The sequence below is a fragment of the Haliotis cracherodii genome, unplaced genomic scaffold, assembly GCF_022045235.1.
Source record: "Haliotis cracherodii isolate W230 unplaced genomic scaffold, xgHalCrac1.p SCAF_16, whole genome shotgun sequence".
Taxonomy (NCBI): Eukaryota; Metazoa; Mollusca; class Gastropoda; order Lepetellida; family Haliotidae; genus Haliotis; species Haliotis cracherodii.
In genome coordinates this window covers 28,539,925-28,558,292 of record NW_027266271.1, presented here as the reverse complement: position 1 = coordinate 28,558,292, position 18,368 = coordinate 28,539,925, and the positions used below count along the sequence as shown (strand labels likewise).

General features: G+C 40.5%; 1 protein-coding gene and 1 pseudogene across 1 annotated transcript; both read right to left on the bottom strand.

Annotated features, from left to right (window-relative positions):
- Positions 1 to 242: 242 nt before the first annotated feature.
- On the bottom strand, positions 243 to 2,688 carry LOC139463662 (angiopoietin-related protein 4-like; annotated as a pseudogene).
- An 8,047-nt stretch (positions 2,689 to 10,735) lies between these two features.
- On the bottom strand, positions 10,736 to 16,927 carry LOC139464051 (uncharacterized). The gene is made up of 6 exons (XM_071245577.1): positions 16,878 to 16,927; positions 16,499 to 16,602; positions 13,296 to 13,485; positions 11,750 to 11,889; positions 11,263 to 11,386; positions 10,736 to 10,960 (listed from the first exon to the last, which is right to left on the bottom strand). The coding sequence occupies exons 2-6, from the start codon at positions 16,530 to 16,532 to the stop codon at positions 10,774 to 10,776; spliced, it is 675 nt and encodes a 224-aa protein (XP_071101678.1). The 5' UTR covers positions 16,533 to 16,602; positions 16,878 to 16,927; the 3' UTR covers positions 10,736 to 10,773.
- Between the last annotated feature and the right edge of the window lie 1,441 nt (positions 16,928 to 18,368).

Sequence of the window (18,368 nt, the reverse complement as noted above, 5' to 3'; positions counted from 1 at the left end):
TTTGAGATTTTGAGAACCCCAATGATATTAATTCCACTTGTCTCAAATACTTTTTGTGACTTCCTTGTCCTTTCTTGATTGTATGAAGGATTATGAAACTTGACAAGATGTGGCAGATAAATCATTACACCATTGACACTGAATGACAATATTTATTTAAGGAAACAGTATTTGCAATCATATACTGGCTACTTTGACAATGTGTGGAAAGGGTATAACACAAATATGCCTCTTGAGAGCTTTTAGTTCCTTGTTGGTCTGCAAAAAGAGTACCTGCATCATGAAACTTTTGCGAATGTGTATCACTCACATTTTTTGTAGTATTTTCCTGCTTTCAAAACTTTCCAGACTTACTATATTTATGCAGAAAATATTTGAAGATCGAAGACACAAACGTTTGTTGAATGGTCGTAATTGTTGACGTTTTAACCTAATTTCCAGGTGAACTTCAGTGCCATGGCACATTTACTTCGCCATTTTTTTTCAAATAATTAGAATTTACCTTTACTTTTTAATCCTCAGTATTTATGCAGGAAACAGAAACATTTGTTACGTGGTGGTATGTGTTGACATTTTAATCCTGTAATGACATATCCAGGTGAACAAGACATTTTATATCTTTATTTGATACCATAAAACACATAAATGAATCTAGCACGGACAAAGTAGCGAATAATTGTGAATAGTACAAGTCAATAATTATTTTGCAGTGCTCAGGTCGACATAAACTGTTCTGAACTGTCAAGCGTGCAAGGCAAATAGATGACACATTCTGTGATATCTGCGACAGCTGATTTTGCTTGAAGATATATATTTGCGTACAACATAGAGTCTGAATTTTGTCTTAACAATCAATAGATTTGTGTATGAAAAGCATATCTCAAACATATTTAATCGAAAATGAAACCGCTGGATATTTTTACGTAAGAATGAAATGAATGGTATGAAATGTGTTAATTTGTATTGGTCACACACACATAGTGAGTTTGATATAATGATATAAAAGCTACACGATATGCACTGGTGTATTTGAGCGCAGTTCAGGGGGCTGTCATCGTTATCATGGTCGAAGGTAGAGGAGGGATGTCCTTTCAATTCGCCTAAACAATCACAACCATGCTTTCCTGATGTTTGCTTCCCAATGTGTCTGTATATGTCATTGAGTACAGACCGTCTTGGGATAGGGAGAACGATTTGTATACCCGTACTCGAACTCATATCCTTGGTTAAAAATATGAGCATTTGACTGCACCTATTTTTAATGTAAGCAATTTTGTCCTTGGAAAGCTGTCCAAAGCCATCTTTGTACTCTTGCCATGACAGATTGAAATCGGTAGATCCATCTTCGTTCTTTTGAATAAATGTATAGCCAACGATTATCATGTGGCACCTGACCTTGAATGGGCCAGGGGCCATATTTGGATGAATAAGGTATATTCCTGACCCTTGGATATAATGTCTTTTTCACATTCCAAGAAACGAATTATTCAAAATAAGAGCTATATATTTATGATTACATGTTTATACATGTAATACTTTTGTGTGAATTCTAGAATTGTCTAAACGAGAAATGACTGTTCAATTGTGATGTAACGTCGTACCCTGCATGATCCTTTCACAGAATCGACCGATGTAGCCACCATAACATTGACAGGTTAGGTTGACCTGGTCATATTCGCCCCCATCCATGCAGCGGTTCTGTACCTGTAAGTTGTTAAGAGTGATGTGTACGTGTGTGAATAATTATTGTTCAAATCGTGGTTCCCCCCGAATCATCATTCCTGCATATTGGACATCCGTCGCCACCTGGACCAATGAAGCTGAAACTTGACATACTTGTTAACAAAATATTCAATGGCTTCGACTTCACAGCAGCCATTTTGAAAACTATGGCCATAACTGACGCATTTTTGAGTTCATGATATTTGGAATTTGTAAATTTAGTAAATACACAAATAAATTCCTGTTTACACTGACAGACATGCAACATCCAATTGTATCGAAGAATAGTTCGTCAACACAAGACATGACATGAGCGTATGCATGCAAAATTGATCGACAGTCACATCGTTTGTTGTTAGGTTACAAATCAACTTAAAGAATATCATCTTTATATGATAAACGTCTGCTATGTAATATCTCTAGTCACAGTGTGAGTCTTGGCACGGATCTAGTCCAGAGTTTCAAATTATTTCTTTATTTTATTGACTATGGTTAGTCGTAACGAGAACATTCGATCACGGGGATGCTGTCAAGCATTCTGACTTTTTCCAATGTTTGCTAAAAAAAACCTCAAGAATAAAATATCTAAATGATCAGCAACAAATCCGTATATCATGTAAATTAAACATCAAATATATTTTTGTATAATAAAACATAATATAGTTTTGACTTACATTGTAGTGGCGCCACTTCCCACTGTAGCAGATTCCTGTCAGAAACATATCACGGTGAAGCATACACATGTCATCAGTTGAAGACACACTGAAAGCCACACATCTGGTGTCTGTGGCACACTGTACAGCACATGAGGCAACGCTCTGTATGCCTTCAACTACAGCCTCCTTCATGGAAGAGTAAACTGAGTACACTCAGAATATGGTTTGCAGATAATGCTGTATGATCTTCAGCACTAGCTTTGTAATGAAGGAACAACGTGACCACAGCGAACATGGATAGGGCTGCCATACCTTTTGTAAGAATAAACGTGTTACTCTGCCACCTGTGATATTAGCATGAGTGTTCATTGATCAACAATTATGACACTGAAGCAGAGAGATGATTTCATGATATGACATGATATGATAATTATATGGGATTCTACTATGATCACATTGATGAATGCTTGATTCTGACTGGTTAAAATGAGGTTTCCTTTTTGCTACGGAAACCCTTTCAAAAATATTAAGCCTTTTCACAAAATAAATGTTCGTATGAATACATAGACAGCCGACATATCGATTCATAGAAAATGGCTCCTGATCGATCACACCATATCAGCTGTAAAACGTATCTATAATACACGCTGGGTCTCTAATACCAGCCAGGTCTCTAATACACGCTGAGTCAAGGCCTCTCGCGAAATTAAAAGACGGCATAGCGTCAAATAGAGGAAAGAAGGTATTGATATTGGATATTTTGGGCGGTGGCTAGGCCGCAACCCTGACTTCTTCGATGATGACATTAAAAGATTTAACGAAGGGATATCTTTTGCATACAGATGAAATGTTTATGAAACTGTTAGGCAAAGGTTCTCTGGTGACCAGAATCGGGACAATTTAAGCCACTTCCACATTGAAGCAACCGACAATGAAAGCAAAATATAACAGTATAAAAATTGTTTGGAAAATCTTTATTCATGACAACATGTTTAAAAACCTTTTTGTGATCGATATTCGTTGCCATCTCCGTCAACTACCATCGTAAGGATTTGAAAGTCAATAACTCAGAAAACACTTGTCCATTTGAAAATCCACGAAAACAATGTCCCGACATAAATTGATGAAATGTATTTCAGAACCCGCACAATTAAGAAAATCATACACGACCCACTATTTCTGGGCCATGAATGTCTAATTCCATTCACAATCTGGCTTGGAATCCATGAAATCTTGAAACTGACAGGTCTCATCATGCAGATACTGAGATAGGCCCTACCTCGTGACAAAATTTCCGACTCATAGACCGGCTAAAAAGCGACTGTTCAGTCACACTCAGTTCCATTGGTGATCATATTGTAACAGCAGGCTCGATCATTCCCAGTAAATCTACAGGTTAATGTTGAACCACATCATAGCTCGGGGTTGTCATCTTGCTTGGTTTAACTTGCAAAGGAGAATGTAAACACAAGATTGTCAGCCACAGCCATTGACAGCTGCAAGGTGTGAGTAACCGTGATGTAGGTCAAGTTCTGCCACATCCAAGTTCGGGGTGGAGAGGCATTATTTTGATGTTATCATTATTTACTGGGGGTGATTGCTAAGTACCTAAGAACACTTACACATGTTAAATGTATAGTAGAATGGTAATTCAAAAGGTTTGTTGTAGAAATGTATTCGTTTAGCATTTTAAAACCTTTTCTACAACCAGCCACCCCCACAATAGAAATGATGGCATGTTCGATTTCCTAGAAATGACCGCTCGCTCAATATTCAAAGGATTGACAGTCAATCCACAGTGTGCAACAGTGTACAAGAAGTTGGTAGAAATTAAAACATCTGTCTTTGGACTAAGTTTGTAGTGTTATTTGTCAACTTTTGAAAAACTATGTGTTTTGAACACTTATTTTGAACTACTCACGACTATGGTGTTTTTAATCTTGAAGTTAAGTAATAATTGTTACATATATAACTATTGTACCTGTGACCACTTTTCGGAATGTTCTAAGATTGCTGAAATGTGTGCCTGTGTTGTTACGCGTTGCAAGAGAGCGCCGTTTCCAGAGCGTTATTGCTGTCATGGTAGAATGGAGATAAACCTACTGTGATTTGAAATTTCATGTAGTCACACTGTAGAGTAGATACCTCTTTTTATGATTTGGAACCTAATATAAAGAGATATCTTGGGTTTGTTCTACATACCGATCACAGCACCAACACTAATGTGATTTGGTATACATTGGGAAATATGAAGAAAGTGAGCTGATTGCTATGTCCGATTTAGTTTACGAGAAAATCCTCTTAACATTAATCCCTGCATATAAAACAATGGCTAGCAGAGGAGGAAATACAATTTGAATAGCAAATTATCTAAGAAATATGACAAATTAATCCAGGCAAACAACTACCATTGTTTAGGCCATTCCTGTGACGAATATCTAGTCCTCAGATAATGATTTACCAGTTAGAGTAATGTGTAAAATATCATATTGGAATCATAAAATCCCTTTACAGTATCTCTATATATTTTGGGACAATGTGCATCTCCAAAAGCACCAAAACCAACCCTTCCCCCTAAAAACAAGCAGCAATATGTTTAGATACTAGATAATATTGGGACAATTACAGTCCATGGACCAGACTCAATCATGTTCCTCCTTTCCCCGCCCCTCCTCACGTGGCACGATTTACAGAGCAATATAGTTAAGACCGACACCATGGCAAAACCCCTATACAATACCAGACCATAAACCAAGAGCAACGCCAATTAACCCTTTCCATGATCATAAGACATATCTGTTCAAAACTGAGCCCATGTTACGATTCCAACTACATCACAACCATGTGTTTAATGAATTACTATCAAATAGTGATGATACGAAAATGAATTGTTTGATAGGCATTTGTGTCAAGTTGAAAGGCTTGACTAAGACTATTTCATTCCATGCGCCTTCTATGAGCCCATTAAGCAGACGCTCCGTCTCCTATTATCCCTCTTACGTACACTTAATGCCTTCTTGTTGGCTTCTCTGCCCATCATGCAGGTACAATACTATACTTCTGCTGTTATTCTTAACCCAAGCTTGTTAATCTCTCCCATGTAAGTACACCATGTTACTGTTAATCCTACACCTACTGTACCATACATAATTCTGTACCTAAAGACATGTCCATTCCTATTCCTCTTTTGTACTGGATTCCAAAGCTCCATCAAAATCACACCAAATCTGAATCAGTCGATCGGCCAGCAGCTTTCGTTGAGAAATATTGAATGTTGATTGAGAGATCTGGTAGCTGTGATTGGATGATCTTGTGTGAAATTTGTTGATGTTTTCAAATGAACATACATTGAGTAAATTAAAACAGATCAAGTTTTTTTTCAAATATTTAGTGTTGTCCGATAACTAATCCTGATTGTGACCATGGCAATGTTTTCGAGCAGGTGACTTTTGGCGCGGGACTGGGGTTGGTGTGTTTAACTTCCTGTACTCGTAACAGAAACTTGCTACGCTAGTCAAAAATTGTTTTTATTGTAGCCTTAAGGCCAGACTGTGCACACGTGGAAATGTAGTGGCTTTTGAATGCCTGCTAGTTATTTGTGTATATATTCATACATACAAATACACACACACACACACACACACACACACACACACACACACACTCAGACAAAAAAAACTCAATGTAGAATTGGCGAATTGGGTAGAGTACAACTAAGCATTAAAATTGCTAAACGAGCCATACCATACTGGTGTAAGTAAGTATTACCTAATCCAAAGAATAAGATTACATCATTTACGTTGAAACGCAACAAGCTTGGTCATATTTATCCCTGACTAATAGTTACTTCTCTCTGATGATATTTCTAAACCTTTACTGTTTTTGGAACTGGTAGCCACACCTACCAATAGAAACAGGCCGATGAGAAACTATACCACGGCAACGCCGACAGTGGACAAGACAACAGTGGTCAGCAGTTCTTTTTCCTGACGAATCTCGGTTCTCACTGCAGCATAATGACGGTCGTGTTCTTGTCTACAGACGGCGTGGGGAACGTTTTGCTGACGTCAACGTCCGTGAGCACAATCGTTTTGGGGGTGGTAGTGTCATGGTGTGGGCAGCCTTCTCATTTCACAGAACCAATCTGTACGTCATTAACGGGAATTTGAATGCTGTTCGCTACAGGTATGAGATTGGACAGAACAATGTTACTCGCATGGATTGGCTAGCATATTCTCCTGATATGGTACCCATTGAACACGTATGGAATCTGTTGAGACGTGTTAGGGAGAACCACCCTCCACCTCAAGATCTGCGCCAGCTTGCTAAATGGCTGAGTTTGGAGTGGCATGCTATCCCACAGAACACACTACAGACATTAGTGACATCCATGAGGCGTCGTTATGTTGCATGTGTGGCTGCTAGGGGCGGACACACTCGTTACTGACTTTTCTCTCATGGCCTGGATTTCCAATTTTGACCCCAGTGACATTATTGACATCAACACTTGTTCACGTTATGAAATTAGTGGATTGTTCATGATACTTTCTTACTGTATACTCGGCCATTATTGAATTTACTGCACGTCTTGGCCTTCTGTTCCTTTTTTATTTTAAGTGCAAACACATCAGTGTTCCCTAACTCCTTTTGAGTAGTATATAAAGTTGTTTGACCAAGGTTACAACACTCAAGGCCTCAGTTAATCTTATAAAAAAGATATGTGGACCAATAAAAGAGGCAAACCCTTTCCATGTTTTTACGAAACCTCTGCTACAGTCGACTGTATGAGTCCGAATATATCATGAGCATGACTTTAATGTTTCACTATTATTACCGTAAGGGTGTGAATATCATGCTTCACTGGTCGTACCCCTCATAAATACACACAAAGGCAAGTCAATTGTTCACTTGTAAAATAAAATATCTAAATATTCCAGTGAGTGCAGTTATATATGATATCCGTGACAGTCATCTACCCTGTCGATTAAATAAGGAAAGATATTTTAATGTCGATATTGTTGATGGAAATTGTCGGATGACTCGGGTGAATTTACTCCTTTCGGATCAGACGGTTTTACAACCCTTGATTATATGTGTGCTGTATCTGCCTTGTTTAAATAATAAGTGTTCAAAATTATCATTAAAAAAATTGGAACATATTTTACAAAACATGGTCAATATTGTTCATGGAAGATTGTCAGATGACTCGGGTGAATTTATTTCTTTCGGATCAGACGGTTTTACAACCCTTGATTATATGTGCGCTGTATCTGCCTTGTTTAAATAATAAGTGTTCAAAATTATCATTAAAAAATTTGGAACATATTTTACAAAATATGGCATCAGAAATAATGATTATAAAGAGTTTTGGAAATTAAATTGAAGAAAATGAAGTGAAAAAAACAGTTAAAATAATATTACTTCTACTAAGAGGCAAGAGTGCTTGAAACAATTTCCAAATCCTACAAGAGATGACAAAGACGACAGTCAATTTCCAATGCATATTCACGAGATTTTGCATGATTCATGTATTTCGCGTTCAAGCCCTTCGGCCAAATTGTTAAGACTTCCAAATATCCTGTAAATGATGGATCACCGTCAGAACATATAAAAAATATAAATGTTATAACACAATATTGAATGACATTTTTCAATTAAAATCTACTATAAAGGTTACTACCCAAAATCCATCATTGTTCCTATATCAACGAACGATAATACATAACATCGCAATAATTACAGAAGTGTCTCACTGTTGAATACAATGAGTAACATCTTTTGATCCATCCTGAATAAATACATTTGTGTAAACGTAACAGATAATTTGGGAATATAAAGGGTATTTTATAAAACTCATACACAAGAAGAAGAGAATAAAGATTTTATGGTAAATTTATTGATTTTATAAAAGCGTTACATATGGTTGACAGAAGTTTGTTTTATTATCTTCTAAATAATATTGTACATGGCAAATTCTTCACAATAACGGAAGTATATATATAAGCACTTAATACTAGCGGTTGCACTTCAAAATGGATATTAGTTGTCAGAATAATTCTTTAGCAAAGCTGGTTTGATGCGTGGGGGGGAATATTTCGAAACTATTTCTTTTAAGGGAGGTCTTTGTGAGCAGTCGGTATCTAGTTCAGTACCTTTCAGCATCCATGATACATGTGTGAAACGTCGCATTTTTATATGGAAATATATTATAAGCGGTGCTAAACATATTTTTTCCCCTAAATAATATTGATCCGCCCCAATACGAACACACGAGTAGCACTAATACAAGTAATAGTAGTTGCAGAACGTCGGAGTTACCGCGTTCTGACGATGTCACGCTGGCCGTGGATCGATGTTCATGATATTAATCACTGGATTGTCTGGTCCAGACTCGATTATTTACAGACCGCCGTCATATAGCTGGAATATTGCTGAGTGCGGCGTTAAACAACAACCCAACCGACAACCGTACATAATCGAGTCGGGATCAAGCCAAACCAATGGCCCAAAATAGTATCTTACAATTAAACTTCTTTCCATACAGCCCGTCCTCCCTTATGTGTCGATGTATAGTTGTCAATCGATACATGACCTGCATGATGCTTCGGTGTATGGTACAAGCCCAGATTGTTTGATGAATGTAATCAAAACAAGAGTTTGCCACTAACGTGGCTATATCCCCCGCCCCTGTTGCAGAAGTTTCATGTAAAAACATTGAACGGTTTATGAGTTATGCTCCGGAAACAAACCCTACCCTCACAGAACCTAAGTCCATCTTGTTGCCATGGAAACGTAAAAAATAAAAATTTCTAAAATTTCTTAATAGCAAAAGGCACCAGTTCAGCATGTACTTGACAGACCTGCAAAGTCTCATGAAAAAATATTGAACGGTGTATGAGTTATGCTCCGGAAACAAAACGTGACGGACGGACGGACGGACGGACGGACGGACGGACGGACGGAGCCCGTTTCTATATCCCCCGCCAACTTTGTTGTTATTTAAACATGTATACACTGACAAACAAAAGTAACTGAGTTCGTATTAATCAATTAAAATGATTACCTATTGTGACATGATATTTATGACTTTCGTGGTTGATCACTGTGTACGCGTGTACACAACAAAGGAACTATCAACACACACCAGGGTCACTTTGAAACATTAGGGTATTAGGGAGACAAGAAAATCAAAATGCTAGTATATATATACTGATGGAAATGAATAAAGTAACAATGAACAATGGTCAATAATTATAAGCTTTACTGTTAGTAGATTTCGATAAGGGCGCATACAAGTTCAACAACTGTCAGAATCAAATGTTGAGATGTGTTTGTGTATTGTTTCCAACGTGTATTTGGCAGACAAGGCTGGACCCCATGATAGCATATCATTGTACTGTGTCTAAAACTATGTTTTCTCTTATTCATTTCAAACAGTCTATTTCTGGTGTGACATAAAAATAACCTCACATTTATACATAATCTGTGTATATTTCCTGTAGTTATTGCTGGGTAGAATGAAAAGAAAACCACTTCCTTAAGCGCATGTAGTCAGTTTCATCGGAATTAAATAACAGTACTCTTCAATGTCTTCAATGCATTAAGCAAGAAGAATTAATTAATTAAGTGACCACAATTACTTTGTTTTTGGGTACATATAAATCAGACTAATCCCATGTAATCCTGTGAATACAGGTGCAGTACATGATCCTAGTTTCCGTTTTGTTTTGTTGTATTGTATATAAGGAAAACATTCTGCAACACCACAACCAGCAGCCGTAATACTTCTGGAACAATATGGCTGTCCTCAGGCAAATCACCATCTGCCAAATACAAACTTGCTTACACGTTTCAATGGCAACGGAAAGAATATTGATGTTTTACATCTGAACATGGTGTATGCTTTAGATTACCGCCTGGTTGATTGTTGTGAATGTGTCATTGTCATCTATTGATATCTGTCAAAGCGTCTACTGCCCGGCAAGGTGTACCACACACAATCTGGATCATATGTATGCGATGTTCGTGAATTTGTGAACGTATTTTGTGATTTGCTCCGACACGATACACGACAGACCCAACTGCATCCATCAAAATTACATTAAACACAAGTGAAGAGGTATCTGCTCTAGCACAGAGAGATGACGGAACAGTGAAGGTTTATATATTTTTGTCCCGAAAAACAAATGGACGGTAGCATTGCAGTCGGGAAATAATAATATATAAATCTTATCGGTGTTTTTTTAAAACAGATAACTATCTGTGAATAAGTAACGAAGTTGGGCCAACTCTTTTCGTTAAATTATTTCAGTTTCCCTGTTTCGAAATATCTACAACAAAAATAACACAAGTTCAAATTCTTGATGAATTGTTTATATCAGTGCCATTAGGGTATCTACTTGAGCAAGGCCAGCATGAAGACCAGCACTGAGAACAGCACGAGGAGAAGTGAAGGCCGGGAGGTACAGGCGTCACAGGCAGCAGGTTTCCCGAGCTTCTCCACTTCTGCCAGGACATCTCCAGTTCTCTTTGGACACGAACCATAGGCTGTCTTAATACAGCTCACAGACACTTGCGATAAACTGAAAATGCCAAAATTAAATGGGACAGGCTCAGTGAGGATGCATTTTCGAAATATCTGAAGATCAGGATGGCCAAATTCTCACGTCCTCATTTTTCTTACATTTCAAAATTACTATCATACATTTATCAAGCGGTGCTTTATGAATTTGTGTTATAATCTTTGGCTACTAAATCCAGAGATAAACAGTGATGCAGTCACACGTGTATTCAACTGATACACAGAACAGAGTGATATTCGTGTGCCCTTTTATACATTCTTTCAATATTCTATTGAACATTTTGAAATATGTTTTGGGTATACCTGCAGATGGTTGCGAGGTATCCATCAGGCGTGGAAGAGTCAGAACCTCCTTTGTGGCCAGACAGCACACAGTTCAGCAGGGCGGTTGACCTACCAGTTTCTGCCAGGCATGCATAGTCCACATCTGAATAAATACACATTCAGAGGTTCAGATCAAGACTGACTGTCTGACTGACTGAAGCGTACATAAAAGGTCTTACAGGGGACATAACGCAACGTAACTTCAATGTCACAAGTTTTATATGTACAAGTAAATAGCAACAGCTGTGATTTTGAAGACTGTGATATATTTACAAGTGCTTGTTTACTTTTTGTAAATACTTATTTCGTAACAATAAATATTAGAACCTAACCCTAACCCTAACTTACCCCAACCCTAACCCTAACCCTAACTTACCCTAACCCTAACTCTAACTTACCCAAACCCTAACCCTAACCCACTAACATGATGCTGCAACGTAAAGGCCAGTCTTTCAAGCATAGTTACCGTTTTTGTTGTTACACATGTAGTCAAGTGCCTTTTTTGTCTGGTCTAAGGATGTGAATGCTCTTTGCCAGGCAGATGGAATGCAAGCGAAGAACTTGTCATATAAACATCCATAGAAGTCGAAAACAAGTGTCTTGGTTCTGGAAAAGTGTACACATGAATTACTCAACAATGCCGCGGATGGAAAATGAAAACACAACATCCAACTGCCATTCAACTGAACACCTGACAACACACTTAATCACCATGGACACGACCGTCGCTGGCTACTGTACAGTGAGACCAGCTACAGTAAACAGTGAGACTGACAACAATACAGAGTGAGACCAGCTACTGTACAGAGTAAGACCGGCTATTGTACAGAGTGAGACTGGCTTCTGTACAGAGTGAGACTGACAACTATACAGAGTGAGACCAGCTACTGTACAGAGTAAGACCGGCTATTGTACAGAGTGAGACTGGCTTCTGTACAGAGTGAGACCGGCTACTGTACAGAGTGAGACTGACAACTATGCAGAGTGAGACCAGCTACTGTACAGAGTGAGACCGGCTATTGTACAGAGTGTGACTGGCTTCTGTACAGAGTGAGACTGACAACTATACAGAGTGAGACCAGCTTCTGTACAGAGTGAGACCGGCTATTGTACACAGTGAGACCGGGTACTGTACACAGTGATACCAGGTACTGCACATAGTGATACCAGGTACTGTACACAGTGATACCAGGTACTGGACACAGTGAAAACGGCTATTGTGCACAGCGAGTCCAGATTCTCTACAGAGTGAGACAACTATGCAGAGTGAGACCAGCTACTGTACAGAGTGAGACCGGCTATGGTACAGAGTGAGACTGGCTTCTGTACAGAGTGAGACCGGCTACTGTACGGAGTGAGACTGGCTACTGTACAGAGTGAGACCGGCTTCTGTACAGAGTGAGACCGGCTATTGTACACAGTGAGACCGGGTACTGTACACAGTGATACCAGGTACTGGACACAGTGAAAACGGCTATTGTGCACAGCGAGTCCAGATTCTCTACAGAGTGAGACCGGCTTCTGTACAGAGTAAGACCGGCTATTGTAGAGAGTGTGACTGGCTTCTGTACAGAGTGAGACTGGCTACTGTACAGAGTGAGACCGGCTTCTGTACAGAGTTAGACCGGCTTCTGTACAGAGTAAGACCGGCTATTGTACAGAGTGTGACTGGCTTCTGTACAGAGTGAGACTGGCTACTGTACAGAGTGAGACCGGCTTCTGTACAGAGTAAGACCGGCTATTGTACAGAGTGTGACTGGCTTCTGTACAGAGTAAGACTAGCTTCTGTACAGAGTGAGACTGACTTCTGTACAGAGTGAGACCGGCTACTGTACAGAGAAAGTCCGGCTACTATACAGAGTAAGACCGGCTTCTGTACAGTGAGACCGGCTACTGTACACAGTGAGACCGGGTACTATACACAGTGAAACCGGCTATTGTACACAGTGATTCCCTACACATTGAGAACGGCTACTGTTACATAAATAAAAATAAATAAAAAACACACGTACGATGCCTGACACAAGAACGTGTTCGAGCTTGACAGGAGAGATGTAAAATTAAAAACTTTTGCGAAATCTGTGAAGAATCCTTTGATGGATGTTTCATTCAGGAACTGCGTTGAACACCCGATGATGTCCTGTGTAAGGTTGGGACATTCTGAGAGGGCGCCCTGGCTTCTGATGGCGGGTAGCGCTAACACTGAAACAACGGCAGGATGAGAATGAGAATGAGAATCGTTATGACGCACCTGCAGCTACTTCCTGATAATCATTCTTAGTTTGTCAGTAACCGTGCCCGTGGGGTGCTCGCACTATATACCCTATAGCTAGTTGTAACCTCTGTTTTGATATTAAACCAGAAGATATGGAGTATATATGGGGAATGTTGATGGGGCCATTTCGCACTTCATGTAATCAAATAACAAATAACGTCATTTAGAAATTGTTTCACCCCCTCTTGCAAATAAACGTTACAATCAGCTGTCGATCATTTCAGCTGTTATTTGAGTCTTTGAGAGGCATCTATCTTCATTGTCTGTAACGACGTTTGGTGACTACTTCTTGTCCATTAAGCATGTTGATTTAATTTATGCACTTATTTGATTGTATTAAAAAAACAAGCGTAGAAGGTATTACAAGGATCCTTTTTTAAAGGAAAGGGACCGGATCGAACATCGCTGCACGCTGATTGGTGCGACACGCAGCGCGCTGATTGGTCCACAACGCGAAGCGCTGATTGATCCGTTCCGGCGCCCGGCCTGAGCCTCGGTTTTCCAAATCGACCCGACACTTGTGTTTCTTTTCCATAGGAAATGGATTTTACCATGGGAGAGAAAGCAAAACCCCCGGTTCGACCAATCAGAGACCCAAACAGGGCGAGCGCACCCTCTGATTGGTCGACAACCCAAGCGTCTGATGGGCCAGATTTCGATCCTCTTCTTCCACATGTCCACCGCCACCACAATCATGTTGTGGAACGGTGATCTGAATTCTAAAGGTGGACCAACATGGACAGACATGGACGTGATGTAGGAATGCCTACGTGGTGTACGTTTGTGTTTCCATGCATGTGTTGGCACTCGTGTATGCCTGTGTGGCATTTTTGTTTACTCGTGTCTCGATGCAAACGTGGTGCCACACGTGACTACAAACAGACGTTAATAGAGGTATAGATCGACAGACATACGTGACAGAACACGCTGTCGGTGCTTTCCGTGTACACAAATCCCGCATGGGCCATGTCTTCAGCGGTCTGGGCCTTCTGCATTGGCCACGTATCAAAGAACAGTTGAGCGCATGGTTCTTGGGTGGCGTCTTCATAGGCCTCATGAGATACAGCACAGATGTGTTTCGGTGATGACTTTTCTTGGTGAACCATCGCAGCACTTTGTTGCCCAGCAAATTATGGATGACAAGCCAATGCAGGGCCACTCCTTTTTCAGGCAAGGCACGATCCGCTTCATTCATGCATTGCACAAACTCAAGAGTGACCCCTAAGCGGTCTGCCATCTCTTCCAACTCATGATGGAGCGGTTGCCATTCGCTGTACACCCACACGATGCGATGGGGTGGCGAATCCAATACCTCGGGACGATGCATCTTAAGGTGTTACGATACACATAGTGTAATCAGGGACGATGTCACCATTGGAGGAATGGGTCAAATGGTTGACTTGTGCACCATCAGAGTGAATAGAATAATTGACTCGTGCAGACGAGTTCAAGCCAAAGCCAGAACACCACAAAACGCCATGCTACAACTGTAGCTACTTTGGTCGTTGGCCACCATGCAGCTACCACTGAGTCCAACAGCCAAAGTAGCTAGGATGACCCTTCCGGTTCCTGATTCCGTTTCCCGTTTTTTCATCATCTTCCTCCAAACGGCCCTTTTCAGGGCAACCCATCTCTCCCGAAAGATCGCTTCCATCCTTGCTTTGACTACCCTCCACATCCATCACACCAAAACAAAGAACCCTCCTCCTCCTCCCTCCCTCCTCCTCCGCCGCCATCTTTGATGGGGAGATGCCCCCCACGCCTCCCGGAACCGGAAGTGCCGCCACCTTGGAGGCGCACGCATTACCCACAATGCCGTCTTCGCGCATGCGCAGACCCATTTCTGGATACCAGGGTTCTGTCAATAACTACACGATTGTTGTTGTAACACGATGCTAAACAATGCATATTGAATCCAGTTAACGCACGTTTTTATACCCATTCTTGGGTAATGAAATGCAAGGGGCTTGCATAAAAGTCAACTTTTTCATGGAATGCATGCTTTTCTGTAGCAGTTGCGTTTTGGTGACTTGATTCCACACATGTACTACAATATTGAAAACCAAACTTTACTTGTTTGAAAAATACACTAAAATATTGGTGTCACAGGGACTTTTGTTGTTGAGTATATATATGTGCGAATGTAACCAACTGAACAATTGCCGTCAATTATCCAATCAGACTGAACCAAAACTCACACTGCTTATTGACGATTACTGAAAATAATTTTGCTGATCTTCGATTGTGTTATGATGTAGAAATGCAGTCCAAAATGACGTCTGACTTCCAGCCAGCTGCGATGCTGTGTTTCTTTTCTACGAAATACGACTACGGAATCGATCGATGACGACAACGGGGGATTGCCTTAAGTGTCCCGTTTGATTGTGTACCGGGTCGGGTATGAAGTCTATGGCCCCCTTTCTCTAGCGTATACAAAAGTCTGCCTGGGGCACGACAGACCTCTTCTGCCTAACCACCTCTCGGTTCACAGTGCGAAATATCGCGTGACTTACACCTGGAAACAGCTATTAACCAACATTATCTCATATGGAAACACTGCTGTGTACCAGATACGTGGATGTTGGATAAAAACAAAAACTAAATATCTTGTTCATTTTGCAGGATTATGGGGCCGTCAAAAGAGGTTATCATGCGAGTTTGCAATGGTTTGTTTGTTGTTCAAAGCACGAATGGGCTGCTGAATTCTAACCCGGATCTCCACGGGTCGTTTGCAAGTGTAAATACCCTGTATTAGAAATAAACAATGCATCAGCGAGTCTTACCGATACGCTGTACCTAATCATTCATATGTCAGATGTATGAAGCTTTGGTTAGCGATAATTAATATGCCAAATGCGCGCTTCGGGAGAAAGGTTCTGCTGTATGTTCGTCAGTTGACGTTATGCTACAGAAAACTGAAATATAAATATAAAATGTTACCTGCAACGAAGACGATGAGACTCCACGGCTGCATGATGTAACCAGGTCGTATCTTGATCTCACACAAAAGACGGGCGCTTTTCACAACCTCCCGTCACTGCTCTCTGGGCAATATGACGAAATAATGCTGTACACTGACGTGATTCTCAGAAACAGCGGTGATCGACAATGCCTAATATGGATATTTAACTGGGCGGTGTGAGGAAGCAGGTGCCCTGGGAATTCCCGGAATCCGAACTCATACTTAAGCACAAAACAATAAGCTTGCGTCTGTGTTTCAACGTTTAAATGGTTCAGATCAACACTGTACTTGATTACATTACACATGGTGGTGGACCAAGCATTCGTAGCTGTCTAAGATGCCGAATTTAAGACTAACCTTGAGTTTTAATGGAGATGTGTTTATGATCAGCTCTGCAGGAAGTGGGCCTTAAATTAAATATCCTCGGATAGGGCTAACTGGCGGGCTGTTCCGCATCGATAAACACAGTTGGGGCATTAATATTTCATTTATATGCACGAATAAAGAACAAATGTGATAACTTCTTTGATTGGCATTTAGAAGTTGGAGTACTTAAGCCTCTCAGTAATCCATCCATTGGTACATAGGAGAGTAACAAATCAAGGTATGATGCAAATGTATCCACCATGGTGTGTTAAAATACAAACAGGGGTCGTGTTATCATCTCACATTGCCCGTATAAGAAATGACCTAGTTTGGAGTACATGTCAAGAATACCTTGACACGGCAAATTTGTAATTTGAACACTTCAGCAGGGCGCGGTTGTATGTGTTGTGTTGAGATCAAAATAATCGGTCTGAATTAATCTCACACAATCTAGTCTCGATTATCTATCGTGGTGGGATCGGACTGATGCATGACCGTGGTACTGCTATTGTAAACAGTGATATTTAAACACACAGACAGTGGTTAGACAAGACGACCTACACAGCAGGCAGGTGGGATGAGAGGCGAAGTGGCGCTCGTGACGGGGCCATCATTGGGCCTTGAGGGGCCCTGCTAAAAAGGGGGAGGGGGCAAAGGTAGGGCCACTTCGCGTGGTGCTAATACCGTTTGATTTGAGATTGATAACATACGGTATCATTCATACGCAATTCGCAATTCGTGAAAATCGACATCTTGTCTTATTTACACATGTGTGTGTGGTCGATAGCAAAATTCCAACAGGGGAGGCAACTGAGTTCTGGAGACATCAGAGACAGGGACATTTGCGTTTAATGATATGTGTCAAGTGAAGGTGACGTAAATGGTTTGAAGTCATTTCACACATTTGTGCTTGTTAAAATCGAATAACAAAAAGATTAAGATAAGCATGCACCAAATGTCTCTAATGCTGGTTATCGCTTCGTGAGGCTGTCCGTTTATCAAATCTCTCTAACATCGAATACGCTTGTTTTAATTTTCTTGGTGAGATGGCATTGCACCATGCAGTGTCCGCTCAGTGTAAGCTGGCGTGGAGTGACGGGGACCAGCATTACTGACACAGCCATCAAACAATACCGGCGTTCACCTGTCTACAGATACAGCAATAATGTTTTCGCCTTTTCGATCCACGAACCTTCCAAATGTTGCCCCTGCTCTATGAATGTGTTTGTTTTTAAATACAGCCTATGTTCATCTTGTCAATAGTTTGACAGTTTCAGTAATTCCTGTAACTCCAGGGATTCCGGGTCCGACCCATGACTTGAAGTAAGAGCTGTCTGAATTGGGAATCGGCTAATTACAATGTATCAATGGCTGATTGTCTGACTTCGGAGACCATATAATCGATGGTCTCTGCTGACATGTTGTGCCTTGACGTCACTGGCAGATTGTGTGTCACGTTGACGTCACTGTCTGATTGTGTGA

Bases quoted from the DNA above. Each gene is read 5' to 3' on its own strand.
- LOC139464051 (XM_071245577.1), bottom strand. From the start codon at position 16,532: ATGCAGCCGTGGAGTCTCATCGTCTTCGTTGCAG. The intron at 11,387-11,749 runs GTAACTATGCTT...GTATTTATTCAG, and splicing joins CATGTGTAACAACAAAAACG to ATGTGGACTATGCATGCCTG. The intron at 10,961-11,262 runs GTATACCCAAAA...TGGCATTTTCAG, and splicing joins TACCTCGCAACCATCTGCAG to TTTATCGCAAGTGTCTGTGA.